General features: G+C 44.3%; 1 protein-coding gene across 1 annotated transcript in view; it reads left to right on the top strand.

Annotated features, from left to right (window-relative positions):
• Positions 1 to 12,622, top strand: part of ABCD3 (ATP binding cassette subfamily D member 3) — a 370,248-nt gene that overhangs the window by 345,694 nt on the left and 11,932 nt on the right. Inside the window, exon 22 of the mRNA XM_086957398.1 lies at positions 10,041 to 10,097. Within this exon, the coding sequence (XP_086813524.1) occupies positions 10,041 to 10,097 (57 nt within the window). The remainder of the gene's footprint in view (positions 1 to 10,040; positions 10,098 to 12,622) is intronic.

The raw sequence follows: 12,622 nt of genomic DNA, 5'->3' as shown, positions 1-12,622 counted from the left end.
GCAGCTTCATGCTGCACCCGCCGCAATGTTAAAAATGCATGCACGGCATTTACGTGCACAAAGCAGCAGGCACCGAGCTGTGCCTGCCGATTTGTCCACGCAAATGCAGGGGGGTACCATAGGTACCCCCATGTGCACCCTTCACCCAGGGGGCCTGCAACGGGCCCTCGAAGTGAAGGTCTGTATGCTTTTCCACGGAGGAAAAGCCGCCGTGGAAAAGCATACTTTGTTCTCCATCCTAATGTGGCTGGCGGTGTCTGATAGACACCGCCAGCCATGTTAATGCTTTTCCGCCGCGGTCGGAAGGCGACCACGACGGAAAAGCGGAGGACAGATTGTAAGACCCACCAGCCATCCTAATTTGACGGTGGGTCTTTGCAGCCTCCGCTGCGGTTTTCCCGCATCCTCCGGGCCAGCGGTGGCTTCCGCCGGCCCTGTGGATGCAGGAAATCCGCCATCGTAATATGCCCCTAAGTCTGCAGTAATACAAAAGATCATAATTAAAGGAAGAAGCAACAGCGCCCTGGCGCAGACTGGCTTGACCGCAGCAATCTTCAAACCAGAACCCTCAATTCTCGAAAAAAGGAGTGAGCAGTGTGTTTGACAACGTCCTGCTAACTGGTCTGTTGCCCTCGTCCTGGCAGAGCTCATAAATCGTCCTTGTTCATAAAAATGGAAGTATGAACAACCCTGCGAATTATCGATTGATAGCCCTGCTCGATGTAGATACCAAATTATTGGCTCCATCAGTTCTACAATCCCTGCTAGATTGGCTCTCGCAGACAAATATTATCCCATGGTTTCAGACCGGGGTATGAAAGCACAATGGAACCACTGACAATACATAGCACACGCTCACCTAATCCTCTCAACTTTGATCAATAACCGAGTCTTGCACACCTGCTTTATAGATTATGAAAAAATTACTTGACAGCATGGACAGGTCCAGGCTATGGCAGAAATGTTGTACTTGGGGCCTTCCGATAAAAACACTGATTGCCATTATTGCCCTCTATTCAAATAATTGCGTGGAAGTCGAACTCTGCAAGGATGGAACTTTATCAAATTGATTTTACATCAAGAAAGAGCTAGAGCAAGAGTGTGTCCTAGCCCCTACACTTTTAAGTGTATTTACTGCTGACTTTGAACAGTCCCTGATCAATTCAAAATCCTGCCCTCCGAGACCTAATAACCAACTGTTACATATTATGCAGTACACCAACAAAACCGTTTTGTTGGATTTTTCAGCCGTTAGTTTGCAAGCTGCACTAAATATTCCGGCTGTTGACTGTGGTACCAACAGGCTACAAATTAACCCAGAAAAAAACATTAGGAAAAAGTGGGAGCATTTGAAACAGTGTTTAAGTTTATAACCTAGATTGTAAGTTCTCATCCAGGGGATACTCATCAATAGTCATAATCTATGAATTATCCCCGCCCATGTGCGGGATCCCGGAGCATATAGAAAATACATATAAATATATATGTATATATATGTGAAACATATATTTGCAGCCTAAAAAACATTTTCCAACTGGCAAAATTGCCGCAAAATTACATAAATTAGCATACATACAGTAGTACTCTTCCAAACCCTAAGGAAGAAAGAGAGCAGAAAAACATTTGTATACAACAATGCTTTATTGCAATAGGAAAACCTGTAATTGCAGGCATTTGCCAGTAGGCTGCAGTAGAGTATAAAGCAAACAGAGAAAACTGACACCTTGCCTTTAAGGCATTGGAGTAGGGGTACCGTGCCTTTAAGACCTGAAGGCAACTCCCTGCTCCCATGGTGCACCACAGGTGACAGTTGGGTCAGTTCTTTTTTCCGTCTCCTTCTGTGAGGATCCTGGAGCTTGAGCTCTTCAGTTTTTCAACTGAAATTGGTTTTTTGAGAGTTTTCCCAAATTATTCGACATTTTTTGAATAAATAAGGCTTCTGATTTATTTTTCTGTGGTAACCCACAGGAATTTCCTGTCAGAATGCCTGCTCTTTTTAGGAAATGTCCTTCTTGTGACAAAAAGATGGCTCTGAATGATCCACACTCTGTGTGTATTGTGTGCCTTCCATCTTCACACATTCCTGATCAGTGCCATCACTGTAGTAAATTTAAAAGTCGGACTCTTTGCGACAGGGAGAGGATTCGACTTCATGCCATGCAGGAGATGGACAAGAGTCACCAGGTGGGTGCTTCCTCAGCCCCTAGATCGTCTCCTACAAGCAAGCATGCCTAAAAACGGCGTCATTCCACCTCTCCTGTCTCCAGAAAGAGGAATGAAGGTCGAAGATCTCCGTCGACGTCGAAGGACGCCGTCGAAAAGGCCCAGATCATTTTCACGACGTCGAAGATCTCCGCCGCAGTCAAGTAAGTCGGCGTCGAGGCACCATGCTTCGGGCTCGAAGTCCATGGCTGCTGCTACTTCTAAGTCTCCGTCGACGTCGAGGCTTCCGTCGACGTCGAGACACTCTCCGCCACCCCGGGAGGGATTGGCGTCGAGAGTTAGGACGGCATCTAGGTCGCCGCTGGCAAGTGGGCCGCCGTCGGGAGGGACTGTCAGATCCCATCCTTCGACGTCAAGGAGGTGGACGCCGAGGCGACGCCAGGAAAGGTCGCAGTCGACGCGACGTCGAGGAAGATCATCGTCGAGACGACGTCGAGCAACGTCGTCGACTTGACGTCATGAAGTACCTCTACCTGATCGACGTCGAGGAAGATCGAGGTCGAGGTCTCCGGATCGACGTCGAGGCTCTGTCGGGCTTTTCACGCCGTGATTCAAGACACCGCTCGACGCCGTTAGTCACCCAGACTTCTTCGACGTCGAGGATTTCGCCGTCGAGGGATAAAGTGACGGCAGAGGTGGAGTCTCCGGGTTCAAAGTCTTCAGGAGGAAAATCGTCATCTCCTGGCTTGAACATTGTGCAGGTTTCCCCAGAATCTACGCCCAAATCAGCGGGCAGCTTGATTTCTCATCCTCAAGGGGCTGTATCTGAGCAGAGTAGTCCGGGCTCGGACTACTCCCGTACTTTTTCCCCGTCTAAGGCGAAGACTCCAGCTAGACCAGCTAGATCTCCTCGAAGCCCCAGGAGGTCACCCAGACCGAGATCGCGAGTCAGATCACGTTCTCCAGTGCGGTCAAAGACACCTGCCAGATCCAAATCTCCAGTCAGGCCAAGATCCAGATCCAGATCTCCAGTCAGGCCAAGACCAAGGTCCCCATCAAGACCTCGTTCTAGATCTAGGGACAGTCACAACACGAATCGTGACAGGTCCCATAGGAGGCGACGTACAAGGTCTTCCACAAGGTCGTCATCGACTAGGTCTTCTTACCGAGATTATTCTCCAACCTATTCCTCTACGCCACCTTCCCGAGTCTCTCCAATTGATGACCTCGCGACTTTCTCAGACGTACTAGTCAGAGGAGCAACAAAGCTTAATATCACGCTGAACACTCCAGTGGTTCCCTCTTCTGTGATCTTTGATACCCTCCGTCATCGTACAGCGCCCAGACCTCTACTACCCCTGGTCTCCGGCCTCCTAGAACCAGCTATGGCTACGTTCCTCACACCAGCAGTGGTGAGATCTGTTCCATCTCGGATAGCCAAAAAGTATAAGGCTCCTGCAGAGGATCCCTTGTTCCTCAGATCGGACCCTCCTGCGGATTCTATCATTGTGGCGGCTGCCATGAAGTCCCATGCAGGCTCTACGTCTTCCTCAGTACCACCTGAAAAAGATAGCAAGCTTATGGACTCTTTTGGAAGGAAGGTATGCAACACCTCTTCTTCCTTTATGAAGGTGGCGAGTGCCTCTGCCTTACTTGGAAGGTACGACAGGTCTCTTTGGGACTCCCTGACTCGCTTTACAGACAAGCTTCCCAAGGAAGATCGCCAAGATTTTCTGGAAACTTTGCAGGAGGGAGGCCTGGTAGCCAATCAAGTTATTAGCGCCGCAGTGGATGCCTCTGACCTTGCAGCTCATGGGTACTCAAGTGGTATTTGTTCCCGTCGTTCGGCCTGGCTCCGCCTGACAGGGCTCAAACCAGATGCCCAGAAGAAGATTTTGAATTTGCCCTTCAATGGGAAATCTCTGTTTGGTCCACACACGGACGACGAAATGTCCAAAATGAAAGCTGAAATGGACACCGTCAAAGCTGTGGGATTAGAAAAGCGCAGGGAGTTCAAGAAACTCTTTCGTCAAGGTGACAGGAAGGCCTTCCAACAGAGGGTTCAAACCCCTCAGTGGCAAAACCAGTCGCAGCAGAAGACGCAGTTCCAGCAGCGTCGTCCTGGCAGAGGAAGAGGTGGCAATACCAGACAGCAGTTCACCTCAAAGCAACCTCCTAAGCCCTGAGCCATTGCTTCCTCCACGCCTGTTCACCACTCCGGGGGGAGGGAGTGTTTCTCATCATCTGACAGAGTGGGAATCCATTACAAAAGACAGATGGGTGCTGAGTATTGTGCAGCATGGTTACTTGCTGAGGTTCAAATCCCCTCCTCCGCAGCTGTTCCCCCCCAATTGCAACATCTTCCACGTTACAAGACTCAATTGCTAGGAGAGGAAGTCTCCGTCCTTCTAGAGAAAATGGCCATAGACGAGGTTCCCTCAATTCACAGAAATCAAGGAGTATACTCCCGATATTTCCTGGTTCAAAAACGAGGAACTGTCAAAGAATACAGACCCATTCTAGACCTTCGAAGGCTAAACAAGTTCATACGAAAAGAAAAGTTCCGTATGCTTGCCCTGCACCAGATCTTCCCACATCTACATCAGGGAGACTGGATGTGTGCCATCGACTTGCAGGACGCCTACTTCCACATACCAGTGTCAATCAAACATCGGAAGTTTCTAAGATTTCAGATCGGACGTCGTCACTACCAATATCGAGTACTGCCGTTTGGCCTGAAATCTGCACCTCGGACATTCTCAAAATGCATGGCGGTGGTGGCTGCTTTTCTCCGCAAAAGAAAGATCTTCGTCTATCCATATCTAGACGATTGGTTGTTGAAGAGCTCCACTCCGTCTCTGCTTCAGAACCATCTGTCGTTCTGCCTCAGACTGATGAAGTCGTTGGGTCTTCACGTCAATCTGAAGAAATCAGTTCTCAACCCTTCCCAGCGGATCCACTACCTGGGCGCTTCTCTGGACTCACTTCAGGCAAGCGTGTGTCCTTCGTAAGAGAGGTTGTCATCTATGCTCCTGAAGGCTCGCCTTCTTCTTGACAATCAGGCCCCCACAGCCAGACAAGTGTCCTCTCTGCTGGGATCGATGGCATCATGCATCTACATTGTGCCCAATGCTCGCCTTCACATGAGACCTCTACAACAAGCCCTCGAAGATCAGTGGTCTCAAAGGTCGGATCAGTGGGAAGACAGAGTCATGCTTCCTCAAAGAGCCAGGGACTCGATCAGATGGTGGTTGAAACGATCCAATCTCCTCCGAGAAGTGCCATTCCATCGTCCTACTCCATCTCAGTCAATTGTCACGGATGCCTCCCTCCAAGGCTGGGGTGCTCACATGGACCAACTCCAAGTTCAAGGTCTTTGGTCCGAGGTAGAGCAAGGCTACCATATAAACTTCCTGGAGCTTCGAGCAGTTCATCTTGCTCTCAAGTCTCCTTATCCTGCCCTGCGCACCAACCACCTCCAGATTCAGACGGACAACACAACAACTATGTTCTATCTGAACAAGCAGGGAGGCACAAGGTCAAGAGTCTTGTCTCTGGAAGCACAAGCCATCTGGCACTGGCTCCTAGCAAGAGGCCTGTCCATCGTGGCAGTTAATCTACCAGGAATTCAAAACGTCCAAGCAGACTGCCTCAGCAGAATCTTCGTAGAAGCGCACGATTGGGTGCTCAACGAGGAAGTGGCTCAAGAGGTTTTTCGGTGTTGGGGCGTACCAGACGTAGACCTGTTCGCAGACGCGGACAACGCAAAATGCCCCGTCTTCGCGTCCAGGTTCCCCCCAACGGGGATCACTGGGGAATGGCCTTTTGATCAGCTGGTCGCAGACGTTACTCTATGCCTTTCCCCCCCCTGCCTCTGATCCCGGCAGTGATCCAGAAGTTCTACAGGACCAACACCAGAATGATCCTGATAGCACCAGAGTGGCCACGCCAGTGGTGGTACCCCGATCTTCTTCAGATCTCGAAGGTTCCTCACCGGCGCCTACCATGTCGTCCAGACTTGCTGACCAAAGACCAGGGGAAGGTGTTGCACCCCAACCTTCCTTCCCTTCGCTTGACGGCATGGCTCCTGAGGTCATCCAGTATGGACATTTAGACCTCCCACCAGACTGCATGACTATTCTTAAAGAATCGAAGTGACCCTCCACTAGGAAGTCTTACTCTTTCAAGTGGAAGAGGTTTTTCATATGGTGTCGTGAGCATTCTCTTGACCCGGTACATGGCCAAGAGCAGGTGATTCTTCCATACCTATTGCATTTAGCAAGATCAGGCTTGAAATACCCCTCCATCAGGGTTCATTTAGCTGCCATCACAGCATATAGGAAGTCTCCTAATCAGACATCTTTCTTCCTTATGCCTGTAGTTAAAGATTTCCTAGAAGGTCTGAAGAGTTTACCCACCGGTGAGGTCCCCCTCCCCTCCCTGGGAACTTAATGTTGTACTGACTAAGCTGATGAGTGCTCCTTTCGAGCCTATTCATAAAGCCTCTTTGCAGCACTTGACCTGGAAAGCTGCCTTTTTAGTGGTGATTACATCTGCCCGTAGGGTCAGTGAAATCCAGGCCTTGTGTTGCAAGGAACCTTACACGATTTTTCATGCCAAATAGTGGTTTTAAGAACGCACCCAAGTTTCCTGCCTAAGGTGGTTTCAGATTTTCATATCAACCAGGCTATTACCTTACCTACATTTTTCCCAAATCCTTCCACTCCCCCGAAGAGATCATTACACTCCCTTGATCTCCGGAGGGTCTTGAAGTTCTACTTGTCAAAAACCCTGCCTCTGAGAAAGTCTGACCGGCTTTTTGTCAACTATGGCAATATTAATACTGGCCTGTCAGCTTCCAAAAGGTCCATTTCTCGCTGGATTGTCTCCTGTATAGCTCTTGCTTATCAGCTAGCTAACAAGACTTTGCAGGGTAAACCGCATGCACATTCTACCAGAGGGAAAGCTTCCACTACAGCTCTCCTTAGTAATGTTCCTATTTCTGAAATTTGTAAAGCAGCAACTTGGCGGTCTGTTCATACCTTTACCCGCCATTATTGCCTGGACTCAGATTCTCAGGCCGATGCCAAAGTAGGGCAGGCCTCTTTAAGGAACTTATTTGCATAAGATGCATTTGCAATATATGTCTTAAGCGTTCTGTGAAGTTTTTATACTTCTTGCTCGTCCGCGAGACTTTGGGTATAAGCTTGCTAATCTATTCATAGATTATGACTATTGATGAGTATCCCCTGGATGAGAAGGATTAGTTACTTACCTGTAATCCTAGTTCTCATCCAGGGGTATACTCATCAAAGTCATAAGCTCCCGCCCACCTCCCCGGACGAGCAGAGTTACACAGTTATGAGATGGTTTATTGTTGATCTCCTCAGGTGTTATGCACCTCCAAAAAGAACTGACCCAACTGTCACCTGTGGTGCACCATGGGAGCAGGGAGTTGCCTTCAGGTCTTAAAGGCACGGTACCCCTACTCCAATGCCTTAAAGGCAAGGTGTCAGTTTTCTCTGTTTGCTTTATACTCTACTGCAGCCTACTGGCAAATGCCTGCAATTACAGGTTTTCCTATTGCAATAAAGCATTGTTGTATACAAATGTTTTTCTGCTCTCTTTCTTCCTTAGGGTTTGGAAGAGTACTACTGTATGTATGCTAATTTATGTAATTTTGCGGCAATTTTGCCAGTTGGAAAATGTTTTTTAGGCTGCAAATATATGTTTCACATATATATACATATATATTTATATGTATTTTCTATATGCTCCGGGATCCCGCACATGGGCGGGGATAATTCATAGATTATGACTTTGATGAGTATACCCCTGGATGAGAACTAGGATTACAGGTAAGTAACTAATCCATACTGTCAATAACTTGGAGTTCTCATAACTACACCATTGAAGGAGAAAGGAATGTGATGGTGGTCAGGCCTATGACTGCGATATGATTCTTGCATTGTATTTGGTTTGAAATTGTGGTCATGATTGATCAAATTTGTACCTGTTTGTTAGGAACTGCTCTCGTGCTGCTTGTTACAATGTTGAATTAGATGGTTTTGTGGTTTGGGTGATGAGATCAATATAGTTTTATGGGAAATAGTAATTCTTCTCTTTCAGATAGTATATAATGTTTGGAAAGGGGAGGTGCAATACCTCTGAATTTGTGTCAGTAGAGTACTCTTATCAGGTTTTGTTTGCATCGAAGGCCTGATATATGAATTAAGCTGCATTAGAATTAGGGAGACATTTCAGACAATGAAGTGCCCCAGTTAATTTGAGAGATTTTGAGGGAACTGGTGTATAGTAAGTATAGAAAAGCAGTTTTGTGGTTGCGTAATAACTGGCTAGTTCCACATGATTAACTATAGTTTCTTTGAAGTTAGAGAAATCTGTCTCCTAATATCCAAACATAAATAATGGCGGAAAAACCAGCTAAGCACTGTGCACTGTTCACAGGTTGCGTATAGCAGACCAAATAAATCAATCCATTATCACAAAGAAACAAGTTTCAACATTGCCTCTATGTTTCAAAATGAATACATGAAGTAAACACTTCAGTTAATCTGATCATCAACTTCAATTCCAAAAGAAAATCATACAGCTTTCAAAGGCATGTTTGCAGAGAACAATATGTCATGTACATATAGTCATAATTTACAAGCACTTGTATTAATCTTCTTCTGTTAATCGTGCGTGGCCCAATGCATTTCGGGACCATACAGTCCCTTCGTCAGGGGCACCTACAAATGAAAATTCATTAACATTACTAAGAAAGTTCAAAAAGTGTTAGGTTTGAACACCATGATGGATCAAGTAGATTTAATTCCTAGTGAGAAAATCAATATCAGATATATGACAATTGTTGCTAATGAATGCTGCATAGTAGAAAGTGAGAAAACAGGTTACACCAGTGAAGGTGAAAGTGTTTACTTCATGTATTTATTTTGAAATATAGAGGCAATGTTGAAACTTGTTTCTTTGTGATAATTGATTGACTTATTTGGTCTGCTATACGCAACCTGTGAACAGTGCACAGAGCTTAGCTGGTTTTCCCGCTATCATTTATGTACAGTTTCTAGTTATCCGGTTGGGCAGCAGATATAGCACTGTAGCACCCAATCTTTAGATATTTTTTTAAACGCGTACACTTGAAAATAATTGCGAGTGCACCTGCAACTCTTTGTCCTAATATCCAAAAACATGTTTGTGTCTTTTATGCCAGTGTTGCATACACCTGCTTTGGTGTTTGACCCTCTTACAAAAATGTGTGAGGGGTCAATTCCTTTTTGTGTGAAATATGCACTTTCTGATGTGAATTTGTCTAGTTTTTAACTTCACTGTGTGTTGCACTAAACCCTATGTGGAGAAGTTCACAGTGTAGTAATACTCTATTACAGGTATATACTATTTTGACCACAGAGGTGCACCAAGTACTAAAAATATAGCTAAATGACTAGCCTGATATGAAAATTTCATTGTTCCTTAATTTTATTTAAGATGAATCTAATAAAGGAGATTATATTTTGCGATAAAACTAGAACTCTACAGGGTCGATTCACAAGTGAATGTGGGAAGTATCATTACATTCTCTTACATGCCTTTGTGAATCTGCACGATAATACCCAACTCTCTTTAAGTAGTGGTGCAAAGAGGGTAGTATCATTTTAGGTTGTGCCAATTGTATATGATTATTCCATGAAAACTGCCATTTTATATGTTTTGTAGCCAATTCACAAAGTCATGTAAAAGAGTACTCCAGCAACACTACTACTTGTTCTCATAAACTCTTATATATTAGGTGGATTCATTTGACTTGAGTCAGAGTAATGTCACCATGTATCTTTCATATTTGTTTTTGTGTGTAGGTTGGCATTACGCTGTTTACAGTGTCTCACAGAAAATCCCTATGGAAGCATCATGAGGTATAGTATGGCTTTTTTTTTTAATCAGTACACAATAGTGTTTCTATAGCTTATTTTTAATCATAGTTTTTTAATTTTCAGTCTTTTAAACTCTGTATGCGTACCCTGTGTGAGACAGTGTATTATTGAAAATACTTGTTAAGATAGTCCTCTTTGTTTAATAGTGTTTATCATTATTTTACCATATGCTTGGTGTTTTTTCAACAGGTGTGTGATGTATTTGTCGTGTTAACATTATCAAAACTAGAGCTCCATAGAATATCTGTAGTGTAGATATTTCTGATGCCCCTGATGGGTAATATCTGGCAAATGCTTAAAATTATCAGTAAATCCACTGTGAATTCTGTTATGTTAAGTGTAGAAGAATCACCATTCAACACTGTACTATGTCTGAGAGAATATACGAGCCTTTAAACCTTTTTAGGGAATGTAATTATAAAAGAGGAAGAATCTTCCAAAGTGCATAGATTTCACTCCTAATCAGATACTTCTGCTACGATAATTGAAGCTCCTCCAAGAAATTAGGCTGGCATCCCATTGGGAATTCAAGAAACTGTTCAAGCTCTTGGAGCATATATACCTGGTGGGAGAAATATTCAAATAGTTTAGTCTGCAAATGAGACGCATCATGTGCAGTCCTTGGGCGTGCTCGCAACTATTCTTGAATTCTTATTAAGGCCCATCCTGTTTGCAGAGGTCATCTCTAGGGTTTCAAGACGACATTCAAAATCCTCTTTTGGTGGCAGTTCAACTAGTTCTTTAGAATGAAATGCCTTGGACATTAACTCTTTGCGCTTGGCTCATTATTGGTTCCCAAAACACTTATTGCATCATGACTAATACTAGTCCTTTACCACCTGATTCACTGTCTGACCAATTGACTTTCACAAATTGTCTGGCATTCCAAGGAGCTCTGTGTGCTGCAATGTTTATCTTTTGATCCATTGGCGCTATAAGCAAGTTTATTGTAATTTATGCCGCAAATGAGGATTATTTGGACAGTGCTGAAAATTCATAGTAATCTAGAAAATGCTGGATCTGCACAGATATGCTTTCACAGTGGCCTAATTATAGATCATGGTCATCTTGTCAGAAATAATTTAGCGAAACATCTCCTACAGTATTTTGCTTCATATGTCGTCACTTTAAAACTTTACATTGTCAGCGAGCCTAAGCATGGTGATAGACAATGGAAAAGTCTCACTCGGAAGATGAACCAAGACCAGTCACATGACAAAGCACAGAATGAAGCAATGCAACTTTGTGAGTTTATTTGGCTAGAAATAAAAAGTGATCCTAATTATGGCCCAGGCAGATGGACTCTAAGCTTGTGCATTTTTCATGGTTGAAAATGTCATGAGTAACAGAGTTGAGATGTAGCAAGGGAATCATTTTTTTTGGGGGGGGGGTGTAACTCACTAATTTTTCAAATTGAATACTCCTTAAGCAAGTACATGTTGATGCAGCCCAGTGAGGGCAGAGACACTTATTATGTGTATTGAGTCTTGCCGACTTGATTTGTTACAAGTTCTGAAGCCATACCCAACCATGATTTATCTGACCCAGAGACGGCAAAGAATGGCATTCTTCCACGGAATGCTAGATTTTTTAAATTGTGTAGTGAGCATTACTTAACATGTTGTGCAAGTTTGCTGAAAGAAAGATTGATACTTGGTCATCCATCTTCTAGTTTGACTATGCAAGCAAAAAACTTCAAGATCAAATACGATTTTTTGTGAAGTGCATTTTTTATTTGATAAGATGCAGAATAATCTACAACTAATCATTTTTTTGCTAATCAAGGAAGTACACTGGGGAAAAAGTGATATATATATATTTTTAGCTGGGTTTCAGTTCAGTGCGCACCTGCTTGCCGAGTGATTGTAAGAGGAAACAATCATCCACCATTTTAAGATTGTTTCCTCTTTTGAAGGGAGCAAACTGCGGCAATTGGATGCCTTCCAAATACCTTAAATGTATACCTCAGCTCCTCGCACACTAAAAATGCTCATCCTCACCCAAAGAAATAAAAGCAGAGGAAAATATATAAATGTTAAAAATTCCTAGGTCGGCAGTGCAAAATGCAAGTGACTATTTAGTGTTACGGCTTCCTTAATAAATCATAGCTGTCTGTCAAATTCCACTCAAACTTTTTATTTCCATACACCTCACAGGGGTATCTGTAATACACAGGCACAAACTTTCTCCCCCACTCTAAATAATATTAGCAGGAGCACGAAGATGTGTTTCAACCTAGGAAAGGTGATGCAGTCTTAATTGTTAGTTGTAGAACCTTCCCTCAAGCCCATTCCACTGACAGTCACTTTGTTGCTGAAAGACCTCAAACAGAATGTACTCTGACAGTATTGGCACCAGTACCTGTAGTTCTGATTGAATACTTGTAGATATCTTATCTTTTAATATTCCCCAGGTGCCTCTGAAGAGGTCTGGTTTTAAGCCCTGTTGTCGCTGCGATGAGAGAAATGTCCATCACAGTTCCGCACAATGAAAGTCACTGGTGCTTC

The sequence above is a fragment of the Lissotriton vulgaris genome, chromosome 1_1, assembly GCF_964263255.1.
Source record: "Lissotriton vulgaris chromosome 1_1, aLisVul1.2, whole genome shotgun sequence".
Taxonomy (NCBI): domain Eukaryota; kingdom Metazoa; phylum Chordata; class Amphibia; order Caudata; family Salamandridae; genus Lissotriton; species Lissotriton vulgaris.
Note: the sequence above shows the minus strand (reverse complement) of the source record. Positions and strands in the feature narration are given on the sequence as shown.